The 15,013-nt window shown below is 29.5% G+C and overlaps 2 protein-coding genes across 2 annotated transcripts; one reads left to right on the top strand and one right to left on the bottom strand.

Annotated features, from left to right (window-relative positions):
* Nucleotides 1-1,070: 1,070 nt before the first annotated feature.
* On the bottom strand, nucleotides 1,071-2,118 carry LOC123899556. The gene has a single exon (XM_045950721.1). It carries the CDS (start codon nucleotides 1,976-1,978, stop codon nucleotides 1,181-1,183), a length of 798 nt encoding a protein of 265 aa, XP_045806677.1. The 5' UTR covers nucleotides 1,979-2,118; the 3' UTR covers nucleotides 1,071-1,180.
* An 8,850-nt stretch (nucleotides 2,119-10,968) lies between these two features.
* On the top strand, nucleotides 10,969-12,797 carry LOC123899555 (receptor like protein 29-like). Its single transcript, XM_045950720.1, has one exon. The coding sequence runs from the start codon at nucleotides 11,295-11,297 to the stop codon at nucleotides 12,696-12,698; it is 1,404 nt and encodes a 467-aa protein (XP_045806676.1). The 5' UTR covers nucleotides 10,969-11,294; the 3' UTR covers nucleotides 12,699-12,797.
* Nucleotides 12,798-15,013: the final 2,216 nt, after the last annotated feature.

Here is a 15,013-nt window from a genome sequence, read left to right as displayed (position 1 = left end):
CATATGAGAGAAAGAGTGCATAGGAATATTTATAAGATAAAAACTCAACAGAAATCATACAAAATTGATAAATTAAAGATTTTTTTTTTGACATGGATAAATTAAAGATAATTAAAATGTAAATAAAGTAGACCTATTTATAGAGTTTAATTGTACCAACTAATGAATAACCAACTATAACTAGTCTTTTTTCTTCAAAAAAAAAAAAAAAAACTATAACTAGTCTTAGAAAAAAAACCATAACTAATTTGATACGGTTCAATGTCTTAGTTTGCAACCTATATTTTAAACACTATTTTAGTGGAAATGATATGAGTTTGTTCTTGTAAAAAATATAGTAAGATAACTATTGCACCATATACAAGTTTATTTCCACAATTAAATCAATAAATTTCACGATTAGATCAAATTAAAAAAGGTAAAAAATTATGATCCAATACACATGGACAATAAATTTGTGCATGACATAACACTAATTTACTTGTGCATCATAGGCTTAACATGAAATCAAATCATGTTTGAATAAAATCGGGTTCAATTTGTATGTTTTTTTCTTAATTTGAAAATAATTTTCACTTAAACCACAAAATTAGATTTTCATAGTTCTCATTTTTGTTTTAACGCTTACCAACAGCAGTTGTCGATGACCACTCTAATCATCATATCGACCACCAAGACCACTATTCCACCACCATTCTTGCCACCTTCGATCACAACTTTGTTCGCCACCTCTAACTATAGTGACCACCTAGCCGCCGATCACCACTTTAACAATTGTCTGCCGTCACTTTTGACATTCACTATTTTTCCAATTAGCTTTAAATGTTTTGTGGCAAAACACACGCACAAAGTGTTATAAAGTAACAATTTTTTTTTTTTGACATAGTGTTATAACTTATAAAGTAACGAATAAATGTCCTTGCAATTTTTTACGATACAAGGTGTATTAATTTGCCTTTCGGATTATATTTTCAATTTTTCTAATAAAAAGAAGGAAAAAAATTAAAAGTGAAAGGGAACACGTGCATGCACAAAATCCAAAGTAAAGAGACAAAAAGTGAAATATATGCTGTGAGAAAAAGATAGGACTATGAACTCTTATAGCAAAGTGCAACATTTAAACAAGTACAAAAGGTACAAGACAAAATATTTTACAGCAAAATTTTGAGATTAACATCAATTATATAGTTGATGCTTGAAGTCTAATCTGCTTATTGAATTTCTGAATAAAGTCTTCCACCCTCTTATTAAGATCTTCATTTGACATCTTAGAAAACTCATTTTCTTCATCAACTTTTGGTTCTATTTTCATAGACTCTAACCTTTTAACTTTGTTCTTCCTTTCATCAATCATAACATGTTTGGTTCTATTGTGTCTATAAGATTTACTTCTTCCATAACTTGATCTTGTAGGAAATGTTACTTTCTCCAATTCATGTTCCTTATGAAGTGTTGATTTTTTCTTCTTCTCATTTGTACTATCCATATCATCATCATGACTAGTACTTTTTTTTGGTTGATTTTGTACCACAATTTCCAACACACGTTCATGAGGGACAATTGTGTCTTTTTCCTCTTGCAAAAGCTTAACATCTAACTCTTGTTTGGAATCAATGCATTGTTTAACAACTTGTTCATCATATGTAGGAATTGATGAGACATATTGGTTTCTAATTTCTTGACTATGTTTTACATACTCTTCATGAATATTTTCTTGTTTTTGTTTGGATGAAGAAAATGCTTCATAGTCAATAGCTATGATGAGGATTAAAGTATTGGACATGACAAACCAAAATATATTGTTATTTAAAAGTGTATAAGGAGAAAGGTTGAAAATATAGAAGATAGATATATAGATGAAAAGGGTGAAAATAGAAGCAAAGAAAGATAAATTCTTTGCCTTATTTTGGCTACTATGACTTTTTATTTTGTAGTGATCTTTCATAAAATTTTCTTCTAGATATGGTGGTTTGGCCATGCTAATTAAATTGCTAAAAAAGTGCTTATAAAAAAATGCCAGAAGATTGTGGTACTAGCTAGTACTATGAAACTTTATGTTAAGGCTTATAATTATGAGAGTGTATAGTATCTATGAAGATTTGAGATTTGGTGGGTGGGAGTTGGAAATGAATTGTATCATAGAGCTTATATATGTGCTTGGATTGATGATTATTATTACATAGTTGAATAAGTGTAAAATGATTGATACCCTAAATTTACAAATATACCCTTCTTCTCTCTCCCTTGTGGCAAGTTTTCCTTCTCTTATAATTTGAATAATGATCCAATGAATTAAAAATATGCCAGCTATATACCATGGTGAATAATTTAAACCTTATGATGTGTTTGAGTTGAACATATCTTTGATTGAGCAGTATTTGTTGGAATTTTCCTATTGATAGACCACATGATATACATGATATGTCACATACAAATATCTTAATTATTTAACTTGTGTTATGTAAATGAATGTGATCATAAATATAACTATATTAAAATCACAAGGAATAGAATTATAAGTATAATAATTGGAGCATGATTAAAGGTGCCTTTAGGTACCTAGCTAGTTATTTTTTTGATACATGTGGCTTAGTTTTCTCTCAATTATTTTACATGATAGCTATGCAACAAGTAAAAATTATTGTGCATGAAAATGAAAATAAAATGAAACAAGGGGGCAAGTCAAAATATAATATCCTAAATGTCATAATAAGTTGGTATGTTCAATAGTGGAGCAAAGTGTCTGCAAAGTCTTCAATCAACTCTGATGATTGTCATGTATTTGAATAAACAATTCAATTTAATAATTCCTCAAACACATTCATGTGCCAACTAGGTAATCAAACCTAAATTTCAGCACGGCAAAGCCCCAAAAGTTAATTTTATAAGTTACTATTAAGATTAAAGTTTGATTAAAGTTCGGTTAGACATACTTTATCCCTTCATAATTTGAGGTATTTATTTATCAATTAATTAGGATAAGGTGGATAAGTAGATTTGTATGTGATACTCACAACTAACTTATAATCAACTTTTATTTCACATGTATATGACTTGTTCTCATTAGTTAATGGATAAATATCTCAAATTATTGGGAGAGTTTAGAAAAAAAAAATCTTTTTTAGTCACAAAAGACTAAAGTTGTCATTGCTCAATTTTTTTAAAGTTGCATGGCCTTTATCTTCTTCTCAAAAGTTATAGAAACCACAAACGGATTTTGGGTATAGTATGGTTAGATTTTCACAATAATGGAAAACTAAAGATAGAAAATCGATTGAAATATGTGCCCACATTTAGTACATAACATTGCCTTGAATATAAACCTCACGTGAAATAAAAAACCATAAAAATTGAACACTTAAACTATGACTGTTAAGAGATTTTAACACATCTCCAACAAAATTTCAAAGAATCTTGAAGAAATCATGACTTTTTTATTTATTGTTTTGACTAAATCACATAGTATGACTTATATTGTTTTGACTTATAACTAGACCCTTACCCGTGCGATGCACGGGTGTGATGCCATTGTTTTTATTTTACAATTGTATAAAACTGAAACATTAAATATTATTTTAAAATAGAGAATCCGAGACTCAAAAGATTTATTTTCTAAGGAGAAGTGATGTGACATTGTAAGTGAGTGGTTAAATGAAGAAATATTATTGGTTTAAGGATTATGGTTTACTTTACATGAGTAACAGAATAACTATCTAAAATTTATATATACAGGAGTAATAGGATATATCTCCGCACAACATATAAATCTATTTCAAAACACACAAAAGATTGAATGAAAAGAGATGTGGAAAAATCTAAGTCATACAATTGGCATATAAATAGTGACATAATTAGAAAAACTCAAATAAAATAAATAAAATTAAAGGGTACATACCTTTTAAAAATATTTCAAAAGGACATATGTGAAGAGCATCAACCTCACGGTTCAGTTCTTTTGAGTAAGAGATGATGACCCAAAGCCTAAAATCAAAAATTATAAAAATTTGTATATCAATAAAAAAAATGAATAAATAAAAAAGTAAAGGAAAGGAAAGTAAAACAACTATTACATAATTCAATTAAAATAAAGTATATATTATTTAATTTGTATCATAATAGAATATGAATACACATATACAGTAGCACTTAACTAAACCTATAAATGGATGTGCAACACAAAAGTTGAATGTATGACCTGCAACAAACAAAAAATGTCGAATTCTCTTAATTTTATTTGTTATGCAAAAAGTTAATTTTTGCAAAAAATAAAATAACTACAACAAATCATGGTTTTAGAAAATAACATAAGTATTTATACCTAATGCACAAAAGATGAAGAGACAAGATAATGGAAAGAGAAATTGTACATATAAGATATGAAAAAATCTATTCTCACATTCAACCGAAAAAACAAATGGTAATATTGTTAAGCACATGATTGAGCATCAGGGGATGAAAATATTTGTTTCTAACATTCGTAATGGTTAGTTAGGAAAATATGAATAAGATACAAATTAAAACAATTGTAACCTATATATTAAAATATTGAGAGTTACAAAGTTAATTAGTGTGTATTTTTGTATTCTCTCCTTATTATAATATAGTAAGCAAAAGTTATTATATTCGTCAAAAAAAGTAAAGGCTAAGTAAAGGCTTGAGTGAGTGTATATTAAAAAGTCATAAGTCTATAAATGTAGAATATGAAAAGTATAGAGATGACAATAATAATAATAATAATAATAATAATAATAATAATAATAATAATAATAATAATAATAATAATAATATAAGTAGAAATGATGTGTCATTGTAAAGTGATTTAATTGGATTTAAATAGATGATGTGTCTAAATAAAACAATTTGATTGGTCTAAATGGATTAGGGTTAGGAGAACTATTTAGGAATTATATATATAGATATACTACTTCTTTTCTCCAAAAAACACCCTATATTTTTGCTTCTTTTTTTTTTACAATAGAGTTGAAGATCGAATCCAGAATTTCTAACATACTACAAAAAACCTCTCACCACTAGACGAAACCTAGTGACTTATATATTTTTGCATATACTTTGTGGTTTTAGTCATCTCATTTTTAAATCGATAAATATACTTTTAGAATTTGCGAAATTTTCTTCTCAATTGATTTTGAGGTGACCCAACTACAGACGCACCGACTAAAGAACGAACCAGAATCAAATAATTATAAGAAACCTAAGTATATGACACTTGTGTCATTGGTGACTTTTTTTTTTTTTACAAATATCATTGGTGACTATTTAGTTCTTCATTAAGTCATATTTACATATTTGAATAAACGGATATTAACCACTCACTTTGTGACTCTTCAACCGATTCAACCCAATTCAGAATTAATTTGTTCAATTTAATTTGATCAAACTAGAGTTCAAACTTCAAACGAGATTAAATCAATGAAAGATCTACCAAGTTTCCATTTAAACCACTTGAATCAACTACTGTAGTTTCGAATTTTAAAACACTCTACAACCTTCTCCATACAAAAGGAGAAAAAACAATATATCATAAATGTGCAATAATAAATTTCATTATCAATATGTTTCATTATTTCTTAACAAATTGAACAAGACTCGAACTTATATTAATGGTTTTTGTGGCTGAATTCCTTTCCAAGTATTCATCAAATGCACGTGACTAAACCATATACCAAAGAAAACATGTCCTAGATTAATCAAGGTAAGACCTAATTAAATACCCTATTCTCGAATTTTCATTAACTTGTACTTGTGGATGAGCTTAAAGATAAACAAACGTGTGATTGAACCAAATGTATGAGTATGAACTTGTGTGACTTTTATTTTCTGAATATACAGACACTTGTACGATGGAAGATCACAATTTTAGGATTCATATGAAACATTAATTGAGAGAGTTTTGACTAACGATTGATGTTGTCTAGCTATAGTTTATGTATAGTACTTATCATTGTCCGGAGGATTATTGTTCAATTATGCAAATAAAAACCAAATCACATGACCATAAGCTAAGCAATCATTTACAAAAATTATGCATAACTCTTGTTAGCTTGTATATTTTTTTAGTAGATAGGTAAATTTTTTTTAGTAGATAGGTAAATCATTGAAAACTCAACGCATAAAGTGAAGGAACCGCAGTTTGAACCCCGAACATATAACCAAATAATTTCGGCATTTCTAATAGTTAGGATTCGTGGAGTTTTTTCTTTGTGATTTCATCGTTTTGATGTGTTGTTTGTCGTCTTGGTGTAGCGTGTTGCTTTCGTCTTTGTGCATTGTTTGTTTTGTTTAGATTAACATATTAGATTCGATCCAATACATATTCAATCAATATAATAACTTTCATGTGTTGTTTTGATGTGTTGTTTATCGTCTTGGTGCAACGTTATTTCGTCTTGTGCATTGTTTGTTTTGTTCGGATTAACATATTAGATTAAGTCCAATACATATTCAATCAATATAATGACTTTCACGTCTTTAACATTACAAATGTGAAAGCATGAGTATTCTTGAACACTTCAATTTCGTTATATTTATATGTTTTGTCATATCCGTAGGCATTTTATTATTGTATAGTATTAATGTATTGTGAGTTTATTTGCATATTCATCTCTTTTAATTTTTAGTCATTTCTTAATTTATATTATTTGATGTATAGGTTATTTTTTATAAAAATAAAATAAAGAAATAGAAAATGTGATGTAATACTCTTATTGGGATGTGATTAAAAAAAATATGGGAAAAATATTAAGGTGTTAAATGGCTATTGAGAAATTATGAGTGGCAATATATGATTGGTCCAAAGTTGAACACATGTAACATGTTAAAGCCCTTCACATGACCCGCAAATGACAAATCCACCAAACTGTGCTTCCTCCGAATATTTTGGTCATTTACTGCTTGCGTGGCAAATTTCTTTATTTAATTGTGATTAAATAGCCTTATTACAAATTCTAAGATGGTGACATTAGATTGTGTGGCACACATATCTTCAAAATAAGATCTTTAAAACTTAATTTCGCATCAAATTAGCAGAAATTTTGTTTTTTTAATAGGTTTTTCTCACTTTAATAAAATCAGTTTTTGTCAAGTCTAACTTGATTTTTACAAAAGTCATAAAATGAAGGTCTGCCGTCAAAATAATAATAATAATAGATGTCTAAGTTTTAAAAGAGAAAATTTACGCTCTAAAAAAAATACATTAGGTTAGGTCGATGAAAATGATCATCATGCCTTACATTATCGCGTCACAACTAATGACAATGACACAACATAGCCCAAAACTCTCTCATGCGACTTTCTCTTTCCACCGCTTTGAACTGCACACAGGGTCGTCCCCAAGATTTGGAGTGTCATATCGAAATTATGAATTTTGTGTCCTTTTTTATTTAGTCATAATTATTTTTTCCAGATTATGTGAGTTTAATCTTAATTTACTTTTTTTATTATATTTTAAGCTTATACTAAAGAATATTAATATTAATTAATTTTTTTTGAAACATATTAATTATATAATTTATATGTGTATATATAGTAAAGAAAATAAAAAATTTGGTGCTTCTAAAAAGCTGGTGCTCGTGCCACCGCTCCTCTCGAACACCTTCTAAAACTCCTTGACTCCACAAATTCAAATAAATTCAGTACAAATCTCCCAACCGAATTTTCAAATGCAAAAGTCAAAAATCAAATCTCTATCCACATGTTTAAAATTACGGGTTGAAAACTCTTACCCACCAAGACGAATATATGTTTGATAAATTCTTTACTATATTTTAGTGATCATTAATTTTATTGAATGATGAATGAACTTGGTCATATTCACAATATTACAATAAATTTTTTATGAGATAATTACGACAATGGTAGGTAGCAAGATACGTAGGTTACAACATTGGAAAAAGGGTTGTCATTTTGCAATTGGTTAATTATTTGTCTCCTACGTGATCAAATCATCTAAAGAATTATTATATAAAACCCTGTTTCAACATACTTTATGGTCAAAACAAAAAGAAAAGAAAAAATTCACTGGAAAAAAAAAAAAGACTTTCCAGTCAAAAAATAAAATTAAAAAAAGAGAATATTTTCTTGTAAAAAAATGGCAATTTCGTTTGTTTCATTTCATTTATTCGCTTTACTTGCGGAAACATGGATGCCGTGATTTTGGGTTCATCTCTACATTAGGAAATGGATTTTTGTTCTAAGTTCATTAACATATAATGTACTACTATATAGTACTATGCTTTCTTTCAATTTTCTTAATTAAAAATATTTTTTAAAAAATCTATAAAAAATAATAAGAAAAACATATGCTTTGGAGTTGGGTCTTTTATTTTAGTTAGAATGGAGTTTTGGAAATGAAGATATTGAAAATACTCATAAAATTGAGTGATAACCTTTGATGTTTTTATCGATGTTTTATAATAGATATAAGGAATTAGTGTTTAATCAATACTCTAATCTTCGACAAAATTAGTTTCTTCATATAGCCAACCAAGTGTAAATAGTAGTAGTTGAGAGCATAGCTAGATCTTCGTCTTATATGGAGAGTTTCGGGACAACTATTTCTATCAAATAAGAGTCAATCTACGAGTACTTTTAAGTTTAATGTAGATGAATTGTTCAACAAAAAAAAAGAAGAGAAGTTTAATGTAGACAAAACTCATAGCAAAAGGAATTATTTCCCATCTTGTGGATGATTGCTTATAAACTTCCAAGATTGTCTTATTTAAGATTTTTATTGCATTATGGGCCGAAATAATTCTCAAGTTGTTGAGATGTAGAGTTTTAGTTCAAGTTATGCGCATCACTCACCATCTTTCTCTCGTTAGTGTCGTTTTTTAAAACGGATTCTACCTTCGTTGATTGTCACAGCTGTTGTCCTCAATCCCTCAACCACCATATCTTATCTCTTTTAAACTTTTCAACCTTTACAACCTTTCAACAATGCTTCAGAGAGACTAATTTGTGTGCATATTTACTAGTTAAGTAATATTTTGATGCTCATTTCTTCCGGTTTTAGTTTATCTTGATTGTAACTTTCTACGTATACTTCTAGTCCTAGATTGTAAGGGTATTTTCACCCCCCTCGTTTAGTTAATTTATCCCCCTTATTATTATAAAAAAATTATATAAAAAATTGGTTAAGCTTGATTTACAAATTGTTTTGGACTTAGACTAAAGCTAGTCCACATCAATGCCTACTTGGACCAATACAGTGTATCCACTGTATCTACATCAGCAGAGCACAAACAGATCAGTTCTACCAAGATATGAGTAGATTACTACTCTTTCCACTATGCAAAAGGGGGTATTTTGGCAGTCTTTCTTATTGGGCCTAACAGCACAATCCAACCCAATAGGAGGACCTTTGGCCCAGAGCTGAGGGCTATATAAGCTCTCTTATATAGGAGAGCTAGGTAATATTATTCATTCACTCAATTACTTTCTCTCTCTTGTATCTCTCTTGCTCTCATTCCCTCTCTAACTTTGGCATCGGAGCACCTATAGGTACAACCCCTCCTCCGTGAATCTGATCTTAATTGTTGATCAGAACAGGTGGATGACCAACTATCAGTCCGTTGAGCAGGTGGTTGAGATCACAAATCATTATTGTTTTAGAAATTTTAATAAATGGATGTTTTGTTAATATGAAAATGACATAATAACCAAAATCACATAAATGAAATTAATCTAGATTTGTTAATTAGAAAACTTATGTCTAACATTTTTAAAATCTAATAATCATATTCAGAGTTTTAATTTAGAAAATCATTAAAAATAAGAATAATAACATCAATATACCGAAAACAAGATTTTATATAATCATCAGATTAAAAGTTTTACAAAAGATACATAACTTACTGCACTTAATCCCAACACAAGAAAATTTAGTTACTCATATTGATGATAACTTTACACAAAGATAAAGAGATCGAGAAACCAAGGCAATGGACCAATTGCAATGGTGGTGCACTTTTGTTGAAACATTGATCTACTTCTCTTTCTTTAGGTTGAAGTAATTGTGACTCGTGTAAGTGGCCACTAAACAATCATAATTCGTTAGGCGAGCTAACTTGATCACCTCACAAATATTGCTTTTGCAAACTTCAAACTTTCTAACTTGTGATTTGCTATGCAAGTTATCATGCTCGCCTTAGCGAGCAACTTTGCCCTGATTCTCTCTGTTCCTTCTGACTTTGCTCGCTAGGCCACCTAGAGAGTTGCTGCCAGGGACGGATCCAGAAGTGTATAACACCGGGGGCCGAAAAATAGTAAAATAATAAAAATGAATGTAGATTTTTCTGTTGCACTGTCCATGTAATTTTTTATTTATGTTATCGTGTTATATTTACGAAGTTCTTGTTTAATGGTGACATGATGATTAATCGCCTCCGGGAAATATGTGGGGCACAAAAAATGAGTTCTTCCCCTCAATCGGATTTTGTTCATATGCAAGAGTCAAATATCAAACTTTTGACAACTTACTTAAGAGACTCAAAACTCTTACCACTTGAAACAACTAATTTTTTGTTAATTAAAAGATTATATTTTTAATAATTCAGATGTATGTAAATGAGGGGGAAGGGGGTCTTGACCACTGCTTGGCCCCCTCCAGGTCCGTTCCCGGTTGCTGCATGTTCCTTTGATCTTTTAAAATATTGATAATAAAAAATGTTTAAAAATTAAAATTTCAAAAAAACATGTACTGTAGAACTAGTTAGCAATAGTTCACATGACTAGTGTCTACTGTCTAGTAGTACACTGGGGAATGAGTAAAGGTTATTTCACTTCAAAAAACTGAAAAAAGGTTTACATGAATTGATGGATTAAACAGAGAAAGAATGTGTGTGTTGATTAATCATAACTTTGTCACAGTCTTACAAAGTCATGTCATATCAATTCCACATTTATCTGAATTAAAATTTTAACTATTCTGGAAATTTTCATTGCTTCTTATAGCCACCATTTTTGTCTTTCACTCTCTCTCACACCTTTTTCCATGCAAAATTTCACAGTCATAATCACATTATCAATTTTTTATCAACTTAAAGGCAAACACAGTTTTGGTTTTTTCTTTGCAGCTTTCAATTGCTGACACAATAAAAAAAATTAGATGCTTAGAATTAACTTTACATTCTTCTCCTTTGCCATCACCACAATTTAAGAAAGTGGATCTTACCCTTTTCAATTCTCTTCATAAAAATCAAATCTTTTCAATTAAGATTTTAAGGTTGTAGTTGTTATTGTTTTAGTCAACCTCAAACATTGTCTCAAAAACAAAAATGTCTTCTTTTTTGTCTTTTGTTGTCCTTTTTGTGTTTCTTTTGTTTACAAGAAATGTTATACAAGGTGATTATGATCAAGAAATGGTGATGGAAGAAAAGGAATTATTAGGATTGTTTGAAGTGATGGAAGCACTTTTAGATGAACCTGATTTTTCACAAACACATCCTTTACCTTGTACTGATACACCATGGCCAGGAATTGAGTGTGAAGTTAGCATTGATGACAACAATGATACACAACAAATCTTTCATGTCACAAAGATTCACATTGGTCCTGATGTACTCTCTCCACCTTGTAAAAAATCAGCTTATTTATCAAAATCACTTTTGAAACTCACTTTTCTAAAAACACTTTCACTTTTTAACTGTTTTGTTACTTCACATGTCACATTACCAACAACTTTGTTCGGTTCTTTTTCTTCCTTAGAACACATTGCTTTACAATCTAATCCAAAACTCTATGGAGAAATACCTTCAAGTTTAGGTTTTGTTACTAATCTTAGAGTCTTGAGCTTATCACAAAACAGCTTAAATGGAAGCATTCCTAAAGAGATTGGAAGTTTAGCTTTTCTTGAGCAACTTGATTTAAGTTATAATAATTTCATTGGTCAAATTCCCAATGAAATTGGAGGGTTGAAAAGTTTAACCATTTTGGACTTAAGTTGGAATAAATTTGAAGGGAATTTACCTTACTCTATAGGACAACTTCAACTTCTTCAAAAAATGGATTTGAGCTCAAACCAGCTTAATGGAAAATTACCTTCTAATGTTGGAAATCTCAAGAGGTTAGTCTTGCTTGATTTAAGTCATAATTTTTTTAGTGGCCCAATTCCTGAAAATTTTCAAAGATTGAATCTTTTGGAGTATTTAATCATTGATGATAATCCCATCAAAACTATGATACCTCATTTTATAGGAAACCTTTGGAATCTAAAATCATTAAGCTTTTCAAGATGTGGATTATTTGGTTCCATACCAAATTATTTCTCTTTGTTGAAGAATCTTTCAGCTCTATCCTTAGATAACAATAGTCTCATTGGAAATGTACCAAAAAATCTAGCTTTGTTACCAAACTTAGATCAACTTAATATAAGCTATAATAAGTTGAATGGTGTTTTGCATTTTTCAAATGAGTTTATTGAAAAGCTTGGTAAAAGGTTAGATGTAAGAGGAAACAATGAACTTTGTATCAATGATAACAAGAACTTATCTTCATACTTGGAAATTGCATCTTGTGTGGGGTTGAGACCTATAAATGACAAATCTTTTGCTGAAGATCCAGCAGGAATTAAGCCATCACGGAGCAAAAGTAACTTAAGTTCAAGTTCAGCTTATTTGAATCTACATGTAATCATTTTTACATTGGTTTTAAGTTTTAGCTTTAGTTTACTTAATTTGTGAAACTTGGAATGTATATTTTTTATGAAATGTTTTTATTGATAATTGATAATCTTATATTTGGGTACTGAAAGTCTGAAACTTTATCTCATTAAAGTGCTTTCCTAGGTAATGTTATTGTTGGTGATTATTATTAATGTGTGTGAAAAGATTATCGAGAAATAGATTGTCTGCTGTAACTTGTTAACCATTCGATTTAAACGAATGGTCAAAATCATTTTGATGTATATATATTATAACAATCCGATGTGAAATTAATGAACGAAATCGATTACTACGTTATTTGTTTACCATAGCAAATATTAATCCAAATATTTAGAGTAAATTATATCAAAGTTCCTAATTGAAATTGTAGAATATTCTAAAATAATTTATGGAATTGCAAATTTTAATCAAGTAAGTGGTCACTTTTGTCATGTATATGTGACATTATTCATTTGGTTTTATATTCATATATGATACTATATCAACTTAATGCATGTCCTATAGTCCTTGCAAATAAAAACAGAGGAACAAATTTGATTACAATTTTGTAATTTCTTATAGATGTCATTTTCAAATATATTGATAATGTGAGGACTGGAGTAATACAATCATGCATATAATTTTATATTTACTCAATATTATATTTGTTGGATCATGAGAAGATTTGTGGATGATTAAAAATGAATTTTTTTCAAGTGTTCACATCTCAACATACCCATAAATAACTTTTTATGCAAACTAAATTATGTTTCTTTCTCTTTTATGATGAAAGGTGGAGATTTAAATGCACTCTATGTTACATGATTCATTTATTTTATCCCACTGAACTTTTAGCAATATGGTTTTAAATTGCCGATGCGGTTGCAGTTATTGTGATTGTGGCATGGCGGTTAATGCAACGCGCGTTGCGGCGTGGAATAATTTTAAGTTTTCACAATTCTATCAAGTGGCTGCTTTACTATCCACTGCACTATTTACTCATAGTAGAATTTGGGGTTCATAACTACTAATTTTTGGTGAAAATATTTGAAGCAAATATAACCAAAATCGTCTGATGCGGCCGAACACGTAATTGAAAATCACACCATAATTGCAGGATGATGCGGTTGTGGTGGCTAATATCACATTAGTAATACTGCAGCTGCAATTACGAATGATGGCCACAATTATACTCCTTTCAATATTACTCGTAAATAAGTGACAGTTAGGTCAACAAAAATTAATTAATATAGTCCAAAATTTACACCAAACCCAACTATGACTTGCATTTAGAACTAGATAGTAAATAGTAGTATAACATTGGATGCAGTGGTGGTTTGTGTGGCAGCAGATAATTAGTGAGTTGAATTTAATATAGGAGTGTATTTGCATGCAATGGTGAAAGAAAAAGATTCAGAATGTTTGTAGTTTAGTGTTTGATTTATGTATATTTAGGGGATAGATGTGTCACAACTCCCAATTCCTATCCCTGAGTGTTGTTGTCTGTAGCAGCCTTTTAGAAAGGACTGTCAATTTCTGATGATACTGAAGAAGAGCATGCTGTTGCTGTTAGCTGAAACCACTCTTAAAAAAGATGCACTCTTTCAATACTTGTTTTGGTATAGAGGGAGACATACAGAATCTTTTATATAATTCCCATTTTTTACCTATAACTTGCTAAGTATTAACACTATGAGAAATTTAGTTGAATGGAGAAGGGAAAATAACATCAAAAGGTTCATGGTTTATTTCTACTTGTTCTCTTCTTTGTATTTTCTGAGCTTTCTTTAATATTTTTTTCGTTTGAATTTCAAGTGTGAATGGTTAAGTTTCATATCGATTATGAGACGAATGTTAAATATATAAAAAATGTGACTGATATACTTAATGTCTTGAAATTTTGAGTAAAGATGTGACGTTCTTTTCTCTTATGATCTTGGAGCATTGACTCGTTTCTCCCAAATTCTCCAACAATTTTTTACCATAATGAATACGCAAACTATGAACCATGCTTCAAGTGAAGCACCCACAAACAAGGAATTTGGATTGAAAGTGCAAATATTTCGCATGAATAAGTTACAAAAATTGAACCGACTATTTTTAGTAGTTCAACTTTTTTCCTTTTACAAAATTGAACTACTTTCAATACCTCATTTTATATATGATTATATTTATTAATAAAATTCGATAGTTCGTACTCCTTGAATTAGGGTTCTGATTCCGCCACTACTATGTATTATTATCCATATACTAGTAAACTAGAGTAGATTCAAACTAGATTTTGTTAATCGTATAGTGCTGAAAGCATGGTTCAATAATTGATATGCAATGGAGTGACACTATGTTGATTTGCT

Source organism: Trifolium pratense, linkage group LG7, assembly GCF_020283565.1.
Source record: "Trifolium pratense cultivar HEN17-A07 linkage group LG7, ARS_RC_1.1, whole genome shotgun sequence".
Classification (NCBI taxonomy): domain Eukaryota; kingdom Viridiplantae; phylum Streptophyta; class Magnoliopsida; order Fabales; family Fabaceae; genus Trifolium; species Trifolium pratense.
This window is presented reverse-complemented; position numbering and strand designations above follow the sequence as displayed.